Genomic DNA, 15,119 nt, shown 5'->3' on the forward strand with positions numbered 1-15,119 from the left:
GAAATCTCTAGTTTATCAATTATACCTGCAATGTGAATTTTTTTTCCTCATGAAGTGTAACTTCATTGTATTGAATAATTCAACAAGACATAAAATTGTTCTACAAATAAACTCTGCAATATTTTACACACAAAAAAAATATACTGATATGACAATTCTTATTACGTCTTCTTATTTACAAGAACTTCATTTCAAACCATATTTATAACCCATACCCTCAAAAAATGTTTAAAAATCTTAATGTTACATATTTTTTATCTTAAACCAACAGGAATGTCATTGGTGCAAATGATGGTTAAACAATGAATAACACTTTTATTAGAGTACCATCCTTTAAAACCCACTTTACAAGACATATACAATCTTCAGAAATCATAACTAGAACTCCGCGAGTCAGATGTGTAGCCTGACAAATTATTTACTGTCGACATTATAGCTGTTAGACTGGCATTTTATTCATTTATAGACAATGATGTTGCCATTTAACTTTCAAGTGTAGGTGGCATTTGACAGTGCGGACTGAATTGGGAAAGATATCCATGGTATTCAGGATGTGTAAACCAGCAGTTATATACACACCCAAATGAATTGCTCATTTTCTGACATCAATGTTTGTTACATACACATTCTCAATGACATTCTTTAACATTTTAGCGCTAATTGTGCTCCTTTGTCACCTAAAGCCGATGCCCGAGTGCATTTGAAGTATGGTGTGAAAAACTATGGCATGATCACAAGTTCGAAATAAGAATTGATAAATTAAATAGGTGCGAAATACCAAATCGGGACCGTAATTAATAGGAATGGCCAATGATTTCGGACTAGCCATTTCAGACAAAAGATTAAAAATTTAGTTAAACAAAGGAGTAAAATCGGGATCGATTTTTCTTTTGGAAATAGGGATAATTTCGGATAAACGGTGTTCAGAATAGCGGTGTTCAACTGTATATGAAAAGTGAAGAAACACAAAAGAAAAGGTTATTGAATGTAGGTGTGAAGTTGTTTTGTCTGTATTTCTGATAATTATTTGGATTTTGACTTATTCCAAGTAAGAAAGCTATTGTTGACAATCAACCAAATTAAAAAAAAGCTTTAAATAGTTGATTAATTTAATATAGCAATTTACCATGAAATTTTTGTCCATCCAAACAAAAGAGGTCACATTAACAGTGGGCGATTTCCTGGATGTCAGGTGATATTTTTTATTCTCAATTTACATCATTGTTCTCATTAGTTACCCGTGATCTTGATTTAACCTACTTATTAAATAAGATAGGGTTAGGTCTGTTAGATTAAAGCTATATTAACAAAGTAAGACCACACCAATTTTATTTATTTTTCTATAGATTCTGTGAGTTGTTTTTTAAGTGAGTGAGCATTTAAAAAAAAGAATATTTTTTTATAACCTAAAAAAGTAAAGCAAGCTTTTCATTTTATAATCAATATAAAGATGACAGTTTTAACCCATTTGAACACAATCTTGCACTATTAGACAATGAAAAAATTAAATGTTCCAATACTTGCTATTCACTTAATAGTTTTGTAAGAGTATGAAAAGAAGGTCAACCAAAGTTCTAAGATGATAATGACAGATTTTAAGAAAACTAACTCATTTTAATCAAAATAGTTTTAATCCTGCTGTCAGAAATTTGTTTGAAACAACTTATCTACCCAAATAACTTGATAATCATTTGCAATTTTATTTATACAATTAAGTTATGTATCTATTTTGGAAATTTAAAAAAAGAAGAAAGGTTAGTTGTGTGTTTTTGCATTTTTTAATATGTTCATTTCTTTCAGCAGCAAGCTATCAGTGCATGTGTTTACAAAGGCAGCATAAAAGAAAATTAGGATATATATATTCTTGAATTCATCGTGACAGAAGAGCGCAATACATAAACATGCACTTGTATTGTAATGAGAAAGTATAGTAGAGCAAGCATAAGAAATACATACTATGATACACAAAATAAAGAAACTACATTGTAAATCAGCTTTTTGATTTATATCGTTTGAAATCACTCTAAAGGCAATGACATGTTCTTACCAAAAATGAACAGTTTATTAAGAATTTTGCTATGGTCAGGGAGTTGTTTATTTCCTCTACCTATTTTTCAGTCTTTCAGATCCAGTTTTCCTTTCTATACTGATTGCTTTTTATGACAGATATTTATACGAAATTGTTGTTTTTGTCAGTATTTTGTAAAAAAGCAACACGCTCAGGCAGCATTTTAGACTAAACAGTGAAACACATTCCTTTTGGCTTAAAGGGACTATACACCAGATTGGCACCAAACCATTTTTTTTTTTCGCTATTGTTAATTTAGATTCCAGATCGATAATCACTTGTCACTTTGGGTGTCAATTGCTCTTGCGGATTAAACAAACATTCAGATCATGCATTGAGGCTCCCTTCAGGTGATACCGACCCTCACACTGAAATTCTCTCGGGTCAAAACTGAAGCATACTACAAATTTATGATGCGTCTATTTTGGGTCATTTACGATTTCTGTGCGTCAAAACCCGGGAGCTGGGGTGACTTGGAAGCCCTGACTGTATAGCCCCATTAAGGCTTTTACATCATCGCGGTCATCAGGTAGAATTCTAGCTGTGATTATTATGACTATGATCATATAATAACCTATTCAGCAAAAAATTCTCAGTCTAATGATAGGTACATTATTTTAAATAACTGTTGAAATATTTCTTGAAGTTTGATTCCCATTGAAGTGGATCAAGTGAAATATGTTTTCCGGAGGCTGCCATTTACCTTTACAAAAAGTGTAAATCAAGCAAACATCCTGTTCAAAACGCTACATTTCACAGCATGTTATTTCTACCCAAGCTCAGGACAACAACCGGACAAAAAGTAGTGTAAATCACCGCTATTTAAAACGCTTTATTTCACAGCATGATATTTAAACCCACGGTCAAGATAAGAACTTGACACACAGTAGTGTTAATCACCCCTGTTTAAATCTCACCATCTCACAGCTTGTTATTCCTACCCTAGGTGATGACACCCACCAGATTCCTGTGGAAAATTTTGAGCAGGCAGATGGAAACTACACCGGCCTGTGGATCCACATTGAGAACTTTATCAACCCGAATGGAGAACTGTCCGAACACCCACCCCTCTACTGTCTGGTAATACCATTAGGGCCTTGGTAGAATTGAAGATGAAAAAACAAAAACAGAAATTCTTTGCAGTTTTAATTATGCCCCCCCCCCCCCACCAGCTCCCCCACAAGCTTGTCCGAGTGATAACCCAACAATTCCTGGACCTATGTTCATCGAACTTGATTTGAAGGTTGGACCTGATCGGTAGATGACCCATATTGATTCTAGGAGTCATTGGGTCAAAGTTCAAGGTCACATTGACCTTTAACACGAAAAGGTTGTCTAAGCTAGAGCGAATGATAACTCAACAAGGCCTGGACCTATGGACATCAAACTTTACATGGGATTGGGCCTGATCAGTAGATGACCCCCTTTGATTTAAGTGGTTATCACAACAAAGATCAAGGTCACAGTGACCTTGAACTTGAACACAAAAACCTTGTTTGTGTGATAACCTGACCATGCCTGCGCCCATGGCCCTCAAACTTAACATTTAGGTTGGAGGGGTGACCAGTAAATGATCCCTGTTGATTTTGAGGTAATAGAGTAAAAGGTCAAGGTCACAATTCATATTTGTCATTAAAATTTACATCATATTTACTTATTCCCTGCTGCTAAAAGAATACATGCAAATATCAGTCATCATCTGCACATGATTAAAACCTGTACCTACTATCCTCACACTTTGAATGGTCATTATTATGCCCCCATTCGAAGAAGAGGGGTATATTGCTTTGCACATGTCGTTCGGTCGGTCCGTGGGTAGACCAAAGCTTGTCCAAGTACTAACTCAACAATCCCTGGACATATGGTGATCAAACTTGAGGTTGGGCCTGACCAGGAGATGACCCCTATTGAATTTCAGGCTCATCGGCTCAAAGGTCAAGGTCACAGTGACCTTTGATGGTAAAAGGATTTTAAAGCTTGTCCGAGTGATAACTCAACAATGCCTAGACCTATGGTCATCAAACTGATATGGAAGTTGGGCCTGACCAGTTGTAAAGTTATCACTTGGACAACCTTTTACCATTCAAGGTCACTGTGACCTTGATCTTTAGCCCAATGACCCCCAACAACCATAGGGGTCAGCAGGCTAAAGGTCAAGGTCACAGTGACATTGAATTGTAAAACGTTGTCCGAGTGATAACTCGACAATGCCTGCATCCATAGCCCTCAAACTGGACTTGGGGTTGCGCCTGTCCTGTAGATGACCCCTTATGATTTTAGGGTTCATCGGGTCAAAGGTCAAGATCACAGTGACCTTGAACAAAAAAAGCTTGTCTAAGTGATAACTTGACAATGCCTGCACCCATGGCCCTCAAACTTTCCTCACACTTTGAATGGTCATAATCTTAAAACTGCCTCAACATCATCCAATGTCAGTGACAAATCAGTTGTCATTTCGGTCCATGCATATTTCATTCAATCGTCCATATAATCCTGACAACAAGGTGCTCAGAGGGGGCATAATGTTTGACAAACTGTAAATCATCTCTTGTTTTAAAAGGAATCCAATATCAATGACAAATCAGCTGTCATTTGGGTCCATGCATTATTTCATTCAATTGTCCAAATATTCCTGACAACATGGCGCTCAAGGGGAAAAATGTTTGACAAACATCTCTTGTTATGAGTAAGTTTGCTGGTTTCTTACAAGTTAAGCTCATCTGAATGTACATCTATCAAGCCAAGTTTCATACTTATTGTCAGGGGGCGGGTAAATAAATCAGACATTTACTGGAATGTACATGTTATGGATGTATGTCTACCCCCTCTTATTAGGGAGCGGGTGAAAACTATGATGCAGTTGAGCGGTGCCTGGAATGGATCCATGGAAAGGCAAGACTTGGTGCGCCTAATCGCATACGGAAGGTGTACGAGATTGAGGGCCTTTTCCAGGAGCTGCATGCCCACGTGGGCAATCAGGTGTCCAAGGCCTTGTTGATCCAGTCCCTCACATCCTCCGACTGGGACTATGAGCCAAACACCAAGTAAGAGGCATTTAACATTATGGACATTAAGGTGCTATCTCCGATGGTGAGTAGGACTATTTGCTAAACATCATGGGTATTTAAGTGCTATCTTAGATGGTGAATAGAACTTTGACATCAAACACCAGTAATGGGCATTCAACATCATGGACATTTAAGTGCTATCTTAGATGGTGAATAGAACTTTGGCATCAAACACCAGTAATGGGCATTCAACATCATGGACATTTAGGTGCTATCTTAGATGGTGAATAGAACTTTGGCATCAAACACCAGTAATGGGCATTCAACATCATGGACATTTAGGTGCTATCTTAGATGGTGAATAGAACTTTGGCATCAAACACCAGTAATGGGCATTCAACATCATGGACATTCAGGTGCTATCTTAGATGGTGAATAGAACTTTGGCATCAAACACCAGTAATGGGCATTCAACATCATGGACATTTAGGTGCTATCTTAGATGGGGAATAGAACTTTGGCATCAAACACCAGTAATGGGAATTCAACATCATGGACATTCAGGTGCTATCTTAGATGGGGAATAGAACTTTGGCATCAAACACCAGTAATGGGCATTCAACATCATGGACATTTAGGTGCTATCTTAGATGGGGAATAGAACTTTGGCATCAAACACCAGTAATGGGCATTCAACATCATGGACATTTAGGTGCTATCTTAGATGGGGAATAGAACTGCCAGCCAAACACCAAGTTAAATTTAGGTCTTAGATGGTGACCGAGCGGGCTTTTGAGTCTTACACCACATAAGCTGCATTTTACATAATGGAAGATTAAGGGGCATTCTTAGGTCAGACCTGTCCGGGACTATGAATGTTATTTTGGGATTATGGTGCTACCCTGAATCAGAACTTATTTTGTCTTATGTCTGTAGTGAGTGTTTATGATATATGAAGAGTTATTTCAGTTTCATACATCAACATACTTCAGACTTAATTTATGAGCAAATGTACTAGCACTTCTCTAGGCATGAACCGTTTGGTTCGTTTAGAAATATTGATAACAATTGTACATACATTCTATTGTTCAATATTTAATTCTAATGGTATTAAAAGTTTGTATTCAAGTTTGAACACAATGCATACTTATATCAAGTTGTTTTGTACAGTCTCAGTTAATCAATGGTTTCAGGTGTAAGTACCATGATGAGAAGGAAGTGAAAGACTGCTCCCTGGGAATAGTGAAGAGATATGCGTAAGAATTACTGTTTTTGTTGCCTTGTTATATGGCATTTGATCCAGATCCATTAAATCACATGTGGATTGGGGGGGGGGGTGTAGTTTAAGTTTATAAACAAAGATATGTAAATACAGCGGATGCAAACAAATGGCAAATTGATATTCGGGTAATTGTTTCAATCGAATATTTGAATACCAAAATGTATATTTAAGAAGTTGTAGTAAAATACTTTTATTCGCTTTTGTAATGCCCAGGATCTTTTTACCCTTCGTTGTTGCCATGACTTGCAATGGATCCCAATTTTCCCCAGATCCTCTGTACTTCCCCATTTAGATCCCAACAAATAGCAATACATTTTGAATGAGCAAAAAACAGGATTGAATTATTTCAATTCCACAGTAATCATATTTTTATAATATGCGAATTAAGATCAGAGAAGGTTGTAACTTCCTGGTAAAATGACGTTACACCAACGTAAGGTTGTTCATGGGACTTGCAGCCTCGTTCTAGGACTGACCTTTACTAAATATAATTATGAAAAACAAAAACATTGATTTTGATTCATCTATTGTACAACAATATAGGAACTATATCCTTAAACTTTTAACAATACAGTTACATTTCAAAGCACAATATATAAAAACATGGAAAACAGTATATAGCACATAACTAGCAGATGTCATTTATATCATCAATGCAATTTGAGAAATATTGCCTAGTTCAATTGGTGGAAGGATGAGTCCTTAAACCCTTAATTTGCACTGTCATTTAGATGCACAGAAAATAATTAAAATTTGATTGATTTTACTTGTTTCATAGCCAGTGATGGTTATGTTACGGGGACTGGTAAAAGTTCCTGACGATATGTGACATATGACGCTATACTGTTATTATATTCACGCCTCTGGTATTAGGGGACAATCGTTGTAAAACCTAGACAAATGAACGATATACACAACAACACAGTTGTAGGCAAAAGGTTTATTATTTTATTTTTTCAACAAAAAACATTGAATATTCAAATTTTTGATTTTGACATTTGAAAAACCAATCTTTCAATCAAATATTCATTTGCATTCAATTAAATATTCATTTGCATCCCTAGTAAATACTAAATACAAATTAAGTATATGGGTCTCTCTTAAATAATTGTGTGTCACATGGCAAATAGAATCCAAGTGTCCTTATTTGAAGTAAATAAAGATGTATCTCTCCTAAGTTTGCCTTTACTCGTATAAATATTTTTTATGTCACAATAATATCAATATCACTGTGTGTATTCTATGACATGATGTTACTGAAATCTGTCGGACTCTTTCTGCCAATTCCTTATTTTATGTGTCCCCTGGAAGCATGGTAGTCACATCGAGATTATGTTGTCACGTGTCTTTCAATAAGTTTTAAATGACTTGTTATAGACTTGTTACAGAGTCTTTAAACATGATATACACATTGGTCATGGTCACTCAAGGGCCTCTATTGATTTTTGGGCCAATGTCATGGTGACCTTTAGCGCCACCTGCAGGCCACACATCTGATTCCCTGAGTTGCTTATACTCCTTTTTATCTACATCTATATTCTCCAGGTATGCCATTTCTGACTCACTGTGTAAGGATTACGACGTTCAGCTGACAAGGGCACACATACCTGCACGTGAGGACACAGGCCGAGTTACAGTCCTGTCCCCCTCCAGCATGCCTGTGTGCAATAAACAGGAGGCTAGACTTGCACCAAAGAATGACACCATCTTCGTTGCCAAAGTATGTAGATAGTGGTAGAATATGACTTATCTTCAGCTTTCCACTTTGATGTCAAAAAGTAATATTTTGATCTGTGTCACCATAAATTTGTTTTCACTTACAAGTGCGAAATAACCTTAATTTTATCTTGAAACATACTATAAATCATGGTAATGGTATAAAATCATAAAATATCAAACCTGTCATAGAGTTTATTGGTTTTAGAGGATGAGAGGTTTGCCCCTCAAAAAGGGACACCAGTAGAGGCTGCTACCCAGGAGGTTGACTTGAGAGTGATTTATACCTGTAGCCATCTTTACAATCCAGCTAAAGTAACCTAGTATAGACTTTTGGCTAAAGCAATGAACATTTGCGAAAGATTGGTGAAACATAATGTCATGTGATTATAAAAAATATAAGTGTGCTCAAGATTTAACATTTGATTACAGAAGCAGATTCCAGAAACACAGGACTATACAGCGCTCCGTAGACCAAATAATCCTCAAGGTACATTTGTAGGATGAAAAATGGTTTTGAATTTGACTTTTTAAAGTAAAAGGAGAGCTATACTACTCACCCTAGCGTCACACCTTGGTTGGGGTTTTATATGTAAGCACCTCTAAGTCATTATTTCAGCAAATACATCATGTATTGCATTGAAATGTTTGAATTGTATTCCCAACTATCCAACCCACTTAGTTTATGAAGTAAAATAACACTTATTTGAATAAAATGCTAATTACCGTAAATGACTGGGTATAAGACGATAGGGGGTATTAGACGCAGGGAAAAAAATCTGTGAAAAATCCGAGAAAAAAACTTTTAATCTATGTTTTTGGTTAAAAGACGCATAGAAAAAATGTCAAAATCGTCCGGCATTTTCAGCCACCATGTTTGTCGACAGTGACAAAAATTATTTTTTTCGTGAAAATGGCGATGGTTGTCTTTAAAACCATACTGTCGAGAATGAAAAGTTATGTTATGCAAAAAATATTTTGACAGTGCCCAACTTTGCTTTTTTATATGTAAGTTTGATTATTGTTTAATTCAATTTATTATTCAAAATAATTTTGAATACCGTAATTCACAAGAGTTCGGACACCATAAATTAATTATTTTTTTCGCTCTCCGAATACATAGAAAATTATCATTTTTACATTTTATTTACATGTTTGTTTAACCTGCCTTTTTTCTTCATGTTTGCTTTTTACCACTTTATCCGTAGTAATCAATGGTCATAAACTTATTTATTACGCCTATAAGTGTAAATCCTTCATGAAGTTAATTAAAACACCATTTTATACATGCACTGAACTGAATAAACACATTCTATCGGCTTCAGATCAAAGAGTCACACTGTGTGACGTCACACAACTTACAGTTATACCCACGAGGATCTCGTGGAGAGCATGGACATTGCTATGCAGGATTAATGTATAACTGTACGATTATTGCTTCATATAGTCTATAAGTGTGGTACAAGTTTGAAAGCTTATTGGCAGATCGTTTTACAAACATGTCATGTCGATGTTTTCTTAATCCCTTGATTGCCCTTGTTGTTTGTTTAATCCTCAAATAAATATATCACACTTCCTTTTCAACAGGCAATAAATCGTTTAGGATGGGTAGTAACTAATTAAATTGTCACAGTGGTGTATACGGTTAGGTAATCTAGCCAGGCATTGTAAAGATAAAAATCAATAATCTTCGTCTGTGAAACTTGGTAACTATGAAAGTTATGATTGATGTCCTTTGGGTGTCCGAAAATTAGGTACGCAAAATAAATTATTTTGGGAAATAATTATGGGTGTCCAAATATTTAGAGTGTCCGAACTGAATTACGGTAACTTTAATCAAAAAATATTTTTGTTGAAATTATAAACGTCTTACGATATACCGTATCCCGATCTTCAACTGCCGTTTTAACCCGTATATACTCGATCAATATGACGCGAGTAACATCCCTTTCTACATAAGTCTAAACAAACTCTCGGCTTGAAATTGACCTCAGAAAAAAAGTTACTGGGTATTATACGCAGGCATTTTTTTGCATCAAAATCTGAGGGAAAAAAGTGCGTCTAATACCCAGTCATTTACGGTATAGACCTTTGATGTTTGTCTTAGAAATTTTGGTAAAGGTTTTGCATTACTTGATGTATTGCATTGAGACTTTATACAATGGTACTCAACCATTCAGCCTACCTAAAACCACATTTAAGTCAATATCTCAACACATTTATTGCATTAAACTTGAGACATTTGTTCCCAACTATCCAACTGATTTAGTTAATCAAGTTAGATTACTCTATCTTGCATAAAATGCAAATATTTGTCATTTATTGTTTGACATAGAATTTCTGGCTAAGGTTTTAGTTTATATATCAGAAACTGATTGATGTATTGCATTGAGACTTTATACAACGGTACTCAACCACCCAACCTACTTGAATAACCAAGCGAGATAACTATATTTGGCAAATAATGGCCCTGTATTATTGGACAAAGAAATTCTGCTTAAAGTTTTGCATGTCACCACATTTAAGTCAGCAAATACAGCATGTATTGCATTGAAACAACATTAGACACAGGTTCCCAACCATTCAACCTTCTTAATTAATACATTTAAATAACTATATCTTGCATATAATTTAAATTCTGCCCATTTATTTTTCGACTTTGAAATTCTGTTTAAAGATTTGCACATAAGCTCATATAAATCAATAACTCACAACTATATTGTGTATTGCATTGAACTTTTTCACAATCAAGTATGGTGACTCTATCTTGCATATGATGCAAATTTCCCCCTTTAATTTTTTACTTAGAAATTCCAGTTAATCTAATTTTACAGTGATCCATGCAAGTTTCACTATCACTTTGCAATCCTTAAACTCAAAAGAAGCAGAACAGTTGACTGGGCTGAGCTTGTATTTATATTTTCCAATTAGCCCTGATTTAGTAGTGGCAAACACTTTTAATGGTAGGCTAGAGGGGATATAAATAAATAATTCCAGTATGATCTGCTCCAGCATAAGATTAAGTAGACACTTTTTGTGTCACGAGAACAGAGTGAAGCAATTTAAAGTATGCAGCAATATATTTAATTTAATAATAGTATCATTGATGTATTGTAGATTCTATGTTTTTTACAGATCACGAAAATGTGTCCTTTTGCAATTGCCTCTTATGAATTATTGTATGTGTATACTTAATGTTTACAGCTTCCAATTTTCTCATGGGGAATAGTATACAGGAGGACTATGCTCCCAGGGGCAGGGGACTCACTGTTGGAATGCGTGGTGAGAAACTACCCTTTTTTACTTGATGGGATTCTACTTAAAAGAGCCATTGTGTATATTATCTGTACTTTTGGTTCAATGCTTTTATTATGCTTTTATTATTAGGTAATGACCCTTTTATTTCTAAATAGTGTGGTGTATGTCCACTTTTTCTGAGCAACTGCCTACTTGAATTCAATGTGACCTAACTTAAAGTGGAGATGCGCATATTATCAGCACATTCCACTTTGATGATTTTTATGGATGCTTTTTAATTTCTATATAATGTGTTATAATAATAGCTTCTTTTGTATTCATTCTATTTCCTTGTAACTTGAATTCAATGAAACTGTTTGGAAAGCTCTACTTCATAAAATTGAAACTTTGAATTAGTTGAAGAAAAACTAAAAGTATTTCTTTATCATTCTGTACTTTCCGTTAAAATATAAACCCTGTGGGGGAGCATCCGTCGTTTACAACGATCACTTCGGTTTTTAGCAACAATTGTCTGTAGACATAACCTTAATATATCTCAATCATCCTATATGTAGTATCTACAATAATGCTCTATTCCAGACATGAGCCTCCAGGAGCCAAGGCCTGTAGGAAGAGGGGCTGCACCTTCTTGTCACATTGCTGCCCCTCCTACCATATTTCAGGTAGGCCTGGGCTTGCTGTAGGATTACGATATATGTGTAAATGTGTGTTTAAATGTGCAGTATATTAGTATCATAGTATCATGAATATGATTCACAATTTTGCCAAAATCATCAATCACATTGATAAGGATGTAAGGTACTGTCAAGCAGGGTGTCAACTGTAGAAAAAATGTTACTGGTAATCATATAAGGTTCCATGTCATCAACCATCAAAGTCTTACCAGAGCCTGTACCCTTCTGACAACTGCTAGTAATGGACGCAAAGATTAAAATTTTACGGACAGGAGTATATGGAACTGATGCTTATGCTTCAAATCTTTGCTATTTCAATGTAAGAGGCCAAGTTCCAATACAGCTTTTATCTCTATGGGTATATTTGTTTTCAGGGTAACCCAGGCCTACCAATACAGCAGCCCCTTGGTCTTGGGCGGGGAATGATAGCCTGCCCTTCGCTGTCTCAGAGGATGTCACAACCCCCAGGAATGCCGGCTCACCAGTATTATGGTGATGATGATGATGATGTTGATGATATGCCCCAAGTAGCTCCTGTCAAGCTTCCCTCACGGATAATACCTGCCGTTGCCATCCCAGCCAATCAAACCTCTAAACCCATTTCCCAGAATTCCAACCCTGGCAATGTGCCACGTCAGTCAGCAGTAAATGGTGCAGGGGATGATCCATTCTTTGGAGGTTAGTTAATAGCTTGGAGTTCAGGAAAAGGTCTCCAAAAAAACATTTGAATTATGAATATATTTATTGAATTGTTCCGTTTTTAGTTCATGTACTTCACGATAGGTGATAAAAACATTTCTTTAAAAAACATTAACGATTACCTGTTTATTTAGATATGAAAAATATAAGTAACAATTGTCTAACTGTATATTTTCTTCAACAGCTGTGGGAGTCGGAAGACGAGGGATTCTGGAATTGTTGATGACGCAGGGGAGAAGGGCAGGGGTGCCTGTGGGACGGGGGTATGCCCCTCCTGACTGGGGTAGGTTTGACAAGGATTTTGACTGAGGGATCGGATAATAAATTCAGTTTGAGTAAATATACGGTAGAAGAAATGATTTCAACAAAAATATCAAGAAAATACTTACTTTTTAAAAAAAAGTTGAAAAAAAGTTGAAACCTGGCTAAGTGCCTAAAGACATGGTGAAGAAATGAGATTACAATGTTCAATTTTGTGTTTTCAGTTGATGATGGCAGCCTTGGTCCCATCCGGAGACCTGACATCTGATCTGAGAATGTTCACCGTTGGTTTTCTGACAAAGTGGAATGGTTGATACCGCTACAAGTTATAAAAGCAGTGGTCGTCCTCATTGGACAATTGTTTTTTGTTTTTCTTTCAATTAAGATCTAATTACTATTCATACAAGTGACTTTCAGTATTAGATGGGACATTTATTTTGGTTTCATTAGTTTGATGAGTCCATGGTGATTTGAATCAATCAAACTGGAACACTGTTCTAGAGAGATTACAAGTATATGTTTTGATTTTTAAATGTGAAATGGTGAAAAGTGTTTTATGGATCAGTTGTATCACAAGTAAAGGAAGCCTATGTGAATACTTTTGTCTGCTCTTACTCAATTGGTCTCTTGGTATTGGAAAACCTGATTGGCCAGTGTAGTCAAAACGTTATGCTTTATGTACCTTGTGATTTGGGCGAACCATGTTTAATAAGGTGAAATATCCTTTCGAATACCGCTACCGTACATCGACGCGCTACCGTAGCCGCCTAATGCAGACCAATTTTTCAAGGGTGCTGGTTACCGCTACTGTTTTACTGTAGGAATACTGTAGACGACTGAAACGTACCGAAAAAGTAGGTACGTCCAGTTCCACAGCCGCAAAATGCACATTTTCCACAAATTTGTGGTACGTTTTTCATTGAAATAAGAAGGATTGTGAATTTTTAAAACAGCATTAATACCCTATGGTACTTTGTCTTAGAAACAGTTACTACACTACGGTATTTCTTTCAAATATAATAACCATGCAAAAATAAGCAACGGTATTTCTATAAAAATCGCCATTCAACATTATTCGCCTCTGGCTTTTGTAAATTTGCTTTAATAAAACAGCATGCTTAAGCTTTTCCTCTTGTATCAGAAGTATGCTGTGGTATCACTGTTAAATTTAAGAAATGAGCAAAACTGCGCAATGGTATTACTGTGATATTTGTGTGTTAACTTCGATAAGGTAGACATTTCATGTTACTAAATCAGTCACTTAAGTCCACTTTGGTAGCGTTCTTGAATCTAGAAGTATGCAAAACTACGCAACGGTATTTCCTGTATAAACATAATACGTAATCAACATAACACAACCCATTTCAAAGGCGACGTTGCCTTTGAAGGTCATTTAACACTAGTTACGCTTCCTTTTAAAACTGTTGAATATATGCTATAACTTTCTTATAAATCCAACCGGATATCTATTACGTGATCGCTATAAAGTTATCATGGAAACCAATAGTGACTGCAAATATATCAATATATCAACAGAACATCCATTAAAAAATAGCTGTCACAGTTGCCATGAAAACCACTGCAATAGACAATAAACCAACCGGACAAATATCACAAGGTCGCATCAAGGTTACATTGGAACCACAGTGACCCCTGTTATGAAAGTTGTATGGGAAAGGAGCATGACTTAATACAACGTGCATCAATACATATCTGTCGATGAAGCAATGATCAAATGTCACGGTCACCATTCAAGAATCGTTGGTGCTCCGTGTGTCATGGGGTATCTCAGGAATTGCCAGGCGTACTTAAGTCGAAAGATAAAAGTAAGGTTGACTCAAACAGTTGTAGAGAACTGAAGAGAAAACATCACAGGATGATCATGTTGTATTTGCCGACAAGTTTAAAACATCAGTTCCTCTGGCGTTTGGAAAAACAATCTATACAGTCGTGTCACGCATTAAACACCGGAAGAACATATCAATTGGTCAATCGCAAAATCAGTCCACGAAAAGAGATGGCAAAGTTAGGATGCTCAGCAGAGGGGAACACATGGCATGAAATATTTCGGACCGGAAGCTTATGCCCACTGCATGGGAATAATCAAAACATGTGTGCATCCCGATGACATGTTTCAATCCTATACTATAATA

The 15,119-nt window shown here is 36.0% G+C and overlaps 1 protein-coding gene across 1 annotated transcript; it reads left to right on the forward strand.

Annotated features, from left to right (window-relative positions):
- Positions 1 to 2,668: 2,668 nt before the first annotated feature.
- LOC128215882 (uncharacterized) lies at positions 2,669 to 13,564 on the forward strand. The gene is made up of 11 exons (XM_052922491.1): positions 2,669 to 2,675; positions 3,015 to 3,148; positions 4,904 to 5,112; positions 6,270 to 6,332; positions 7,904 to 8,078; positions 8,507 to 8,564; positions 11,279 to 11,356; positions 11,912 to 11,994; positions 12,381 to 12,684; positions 12,890 to 12,988; positions 13,191 to 13,564. Exons 1-11 carry the CDS (start codon positions 2,669 to 2,671, stop codon positions 13,232 to 13,234), a joined length of 1,254 nt encoding a protein of 417 aa, XP_052778451.1. The 3' UTR covers positions 13,235 to 13,564.
- The last annotated feature ends 1,555 nt before the right edge of the window (positions 13,565 to 15,119 follow it).

The sequence above is a fragment of the Mya arenaria genome, chromosome 14 (genome assembly GCF_026914265.1).
Source record: "Mya arenaria isolate MELC-2E11 chromosome 14, ASM2691426v1".
NCBI lineage: Eukaryota > Metazoa > Mollusca > Bivalvia > Myida > Myidae > Mya > Mya arenaria.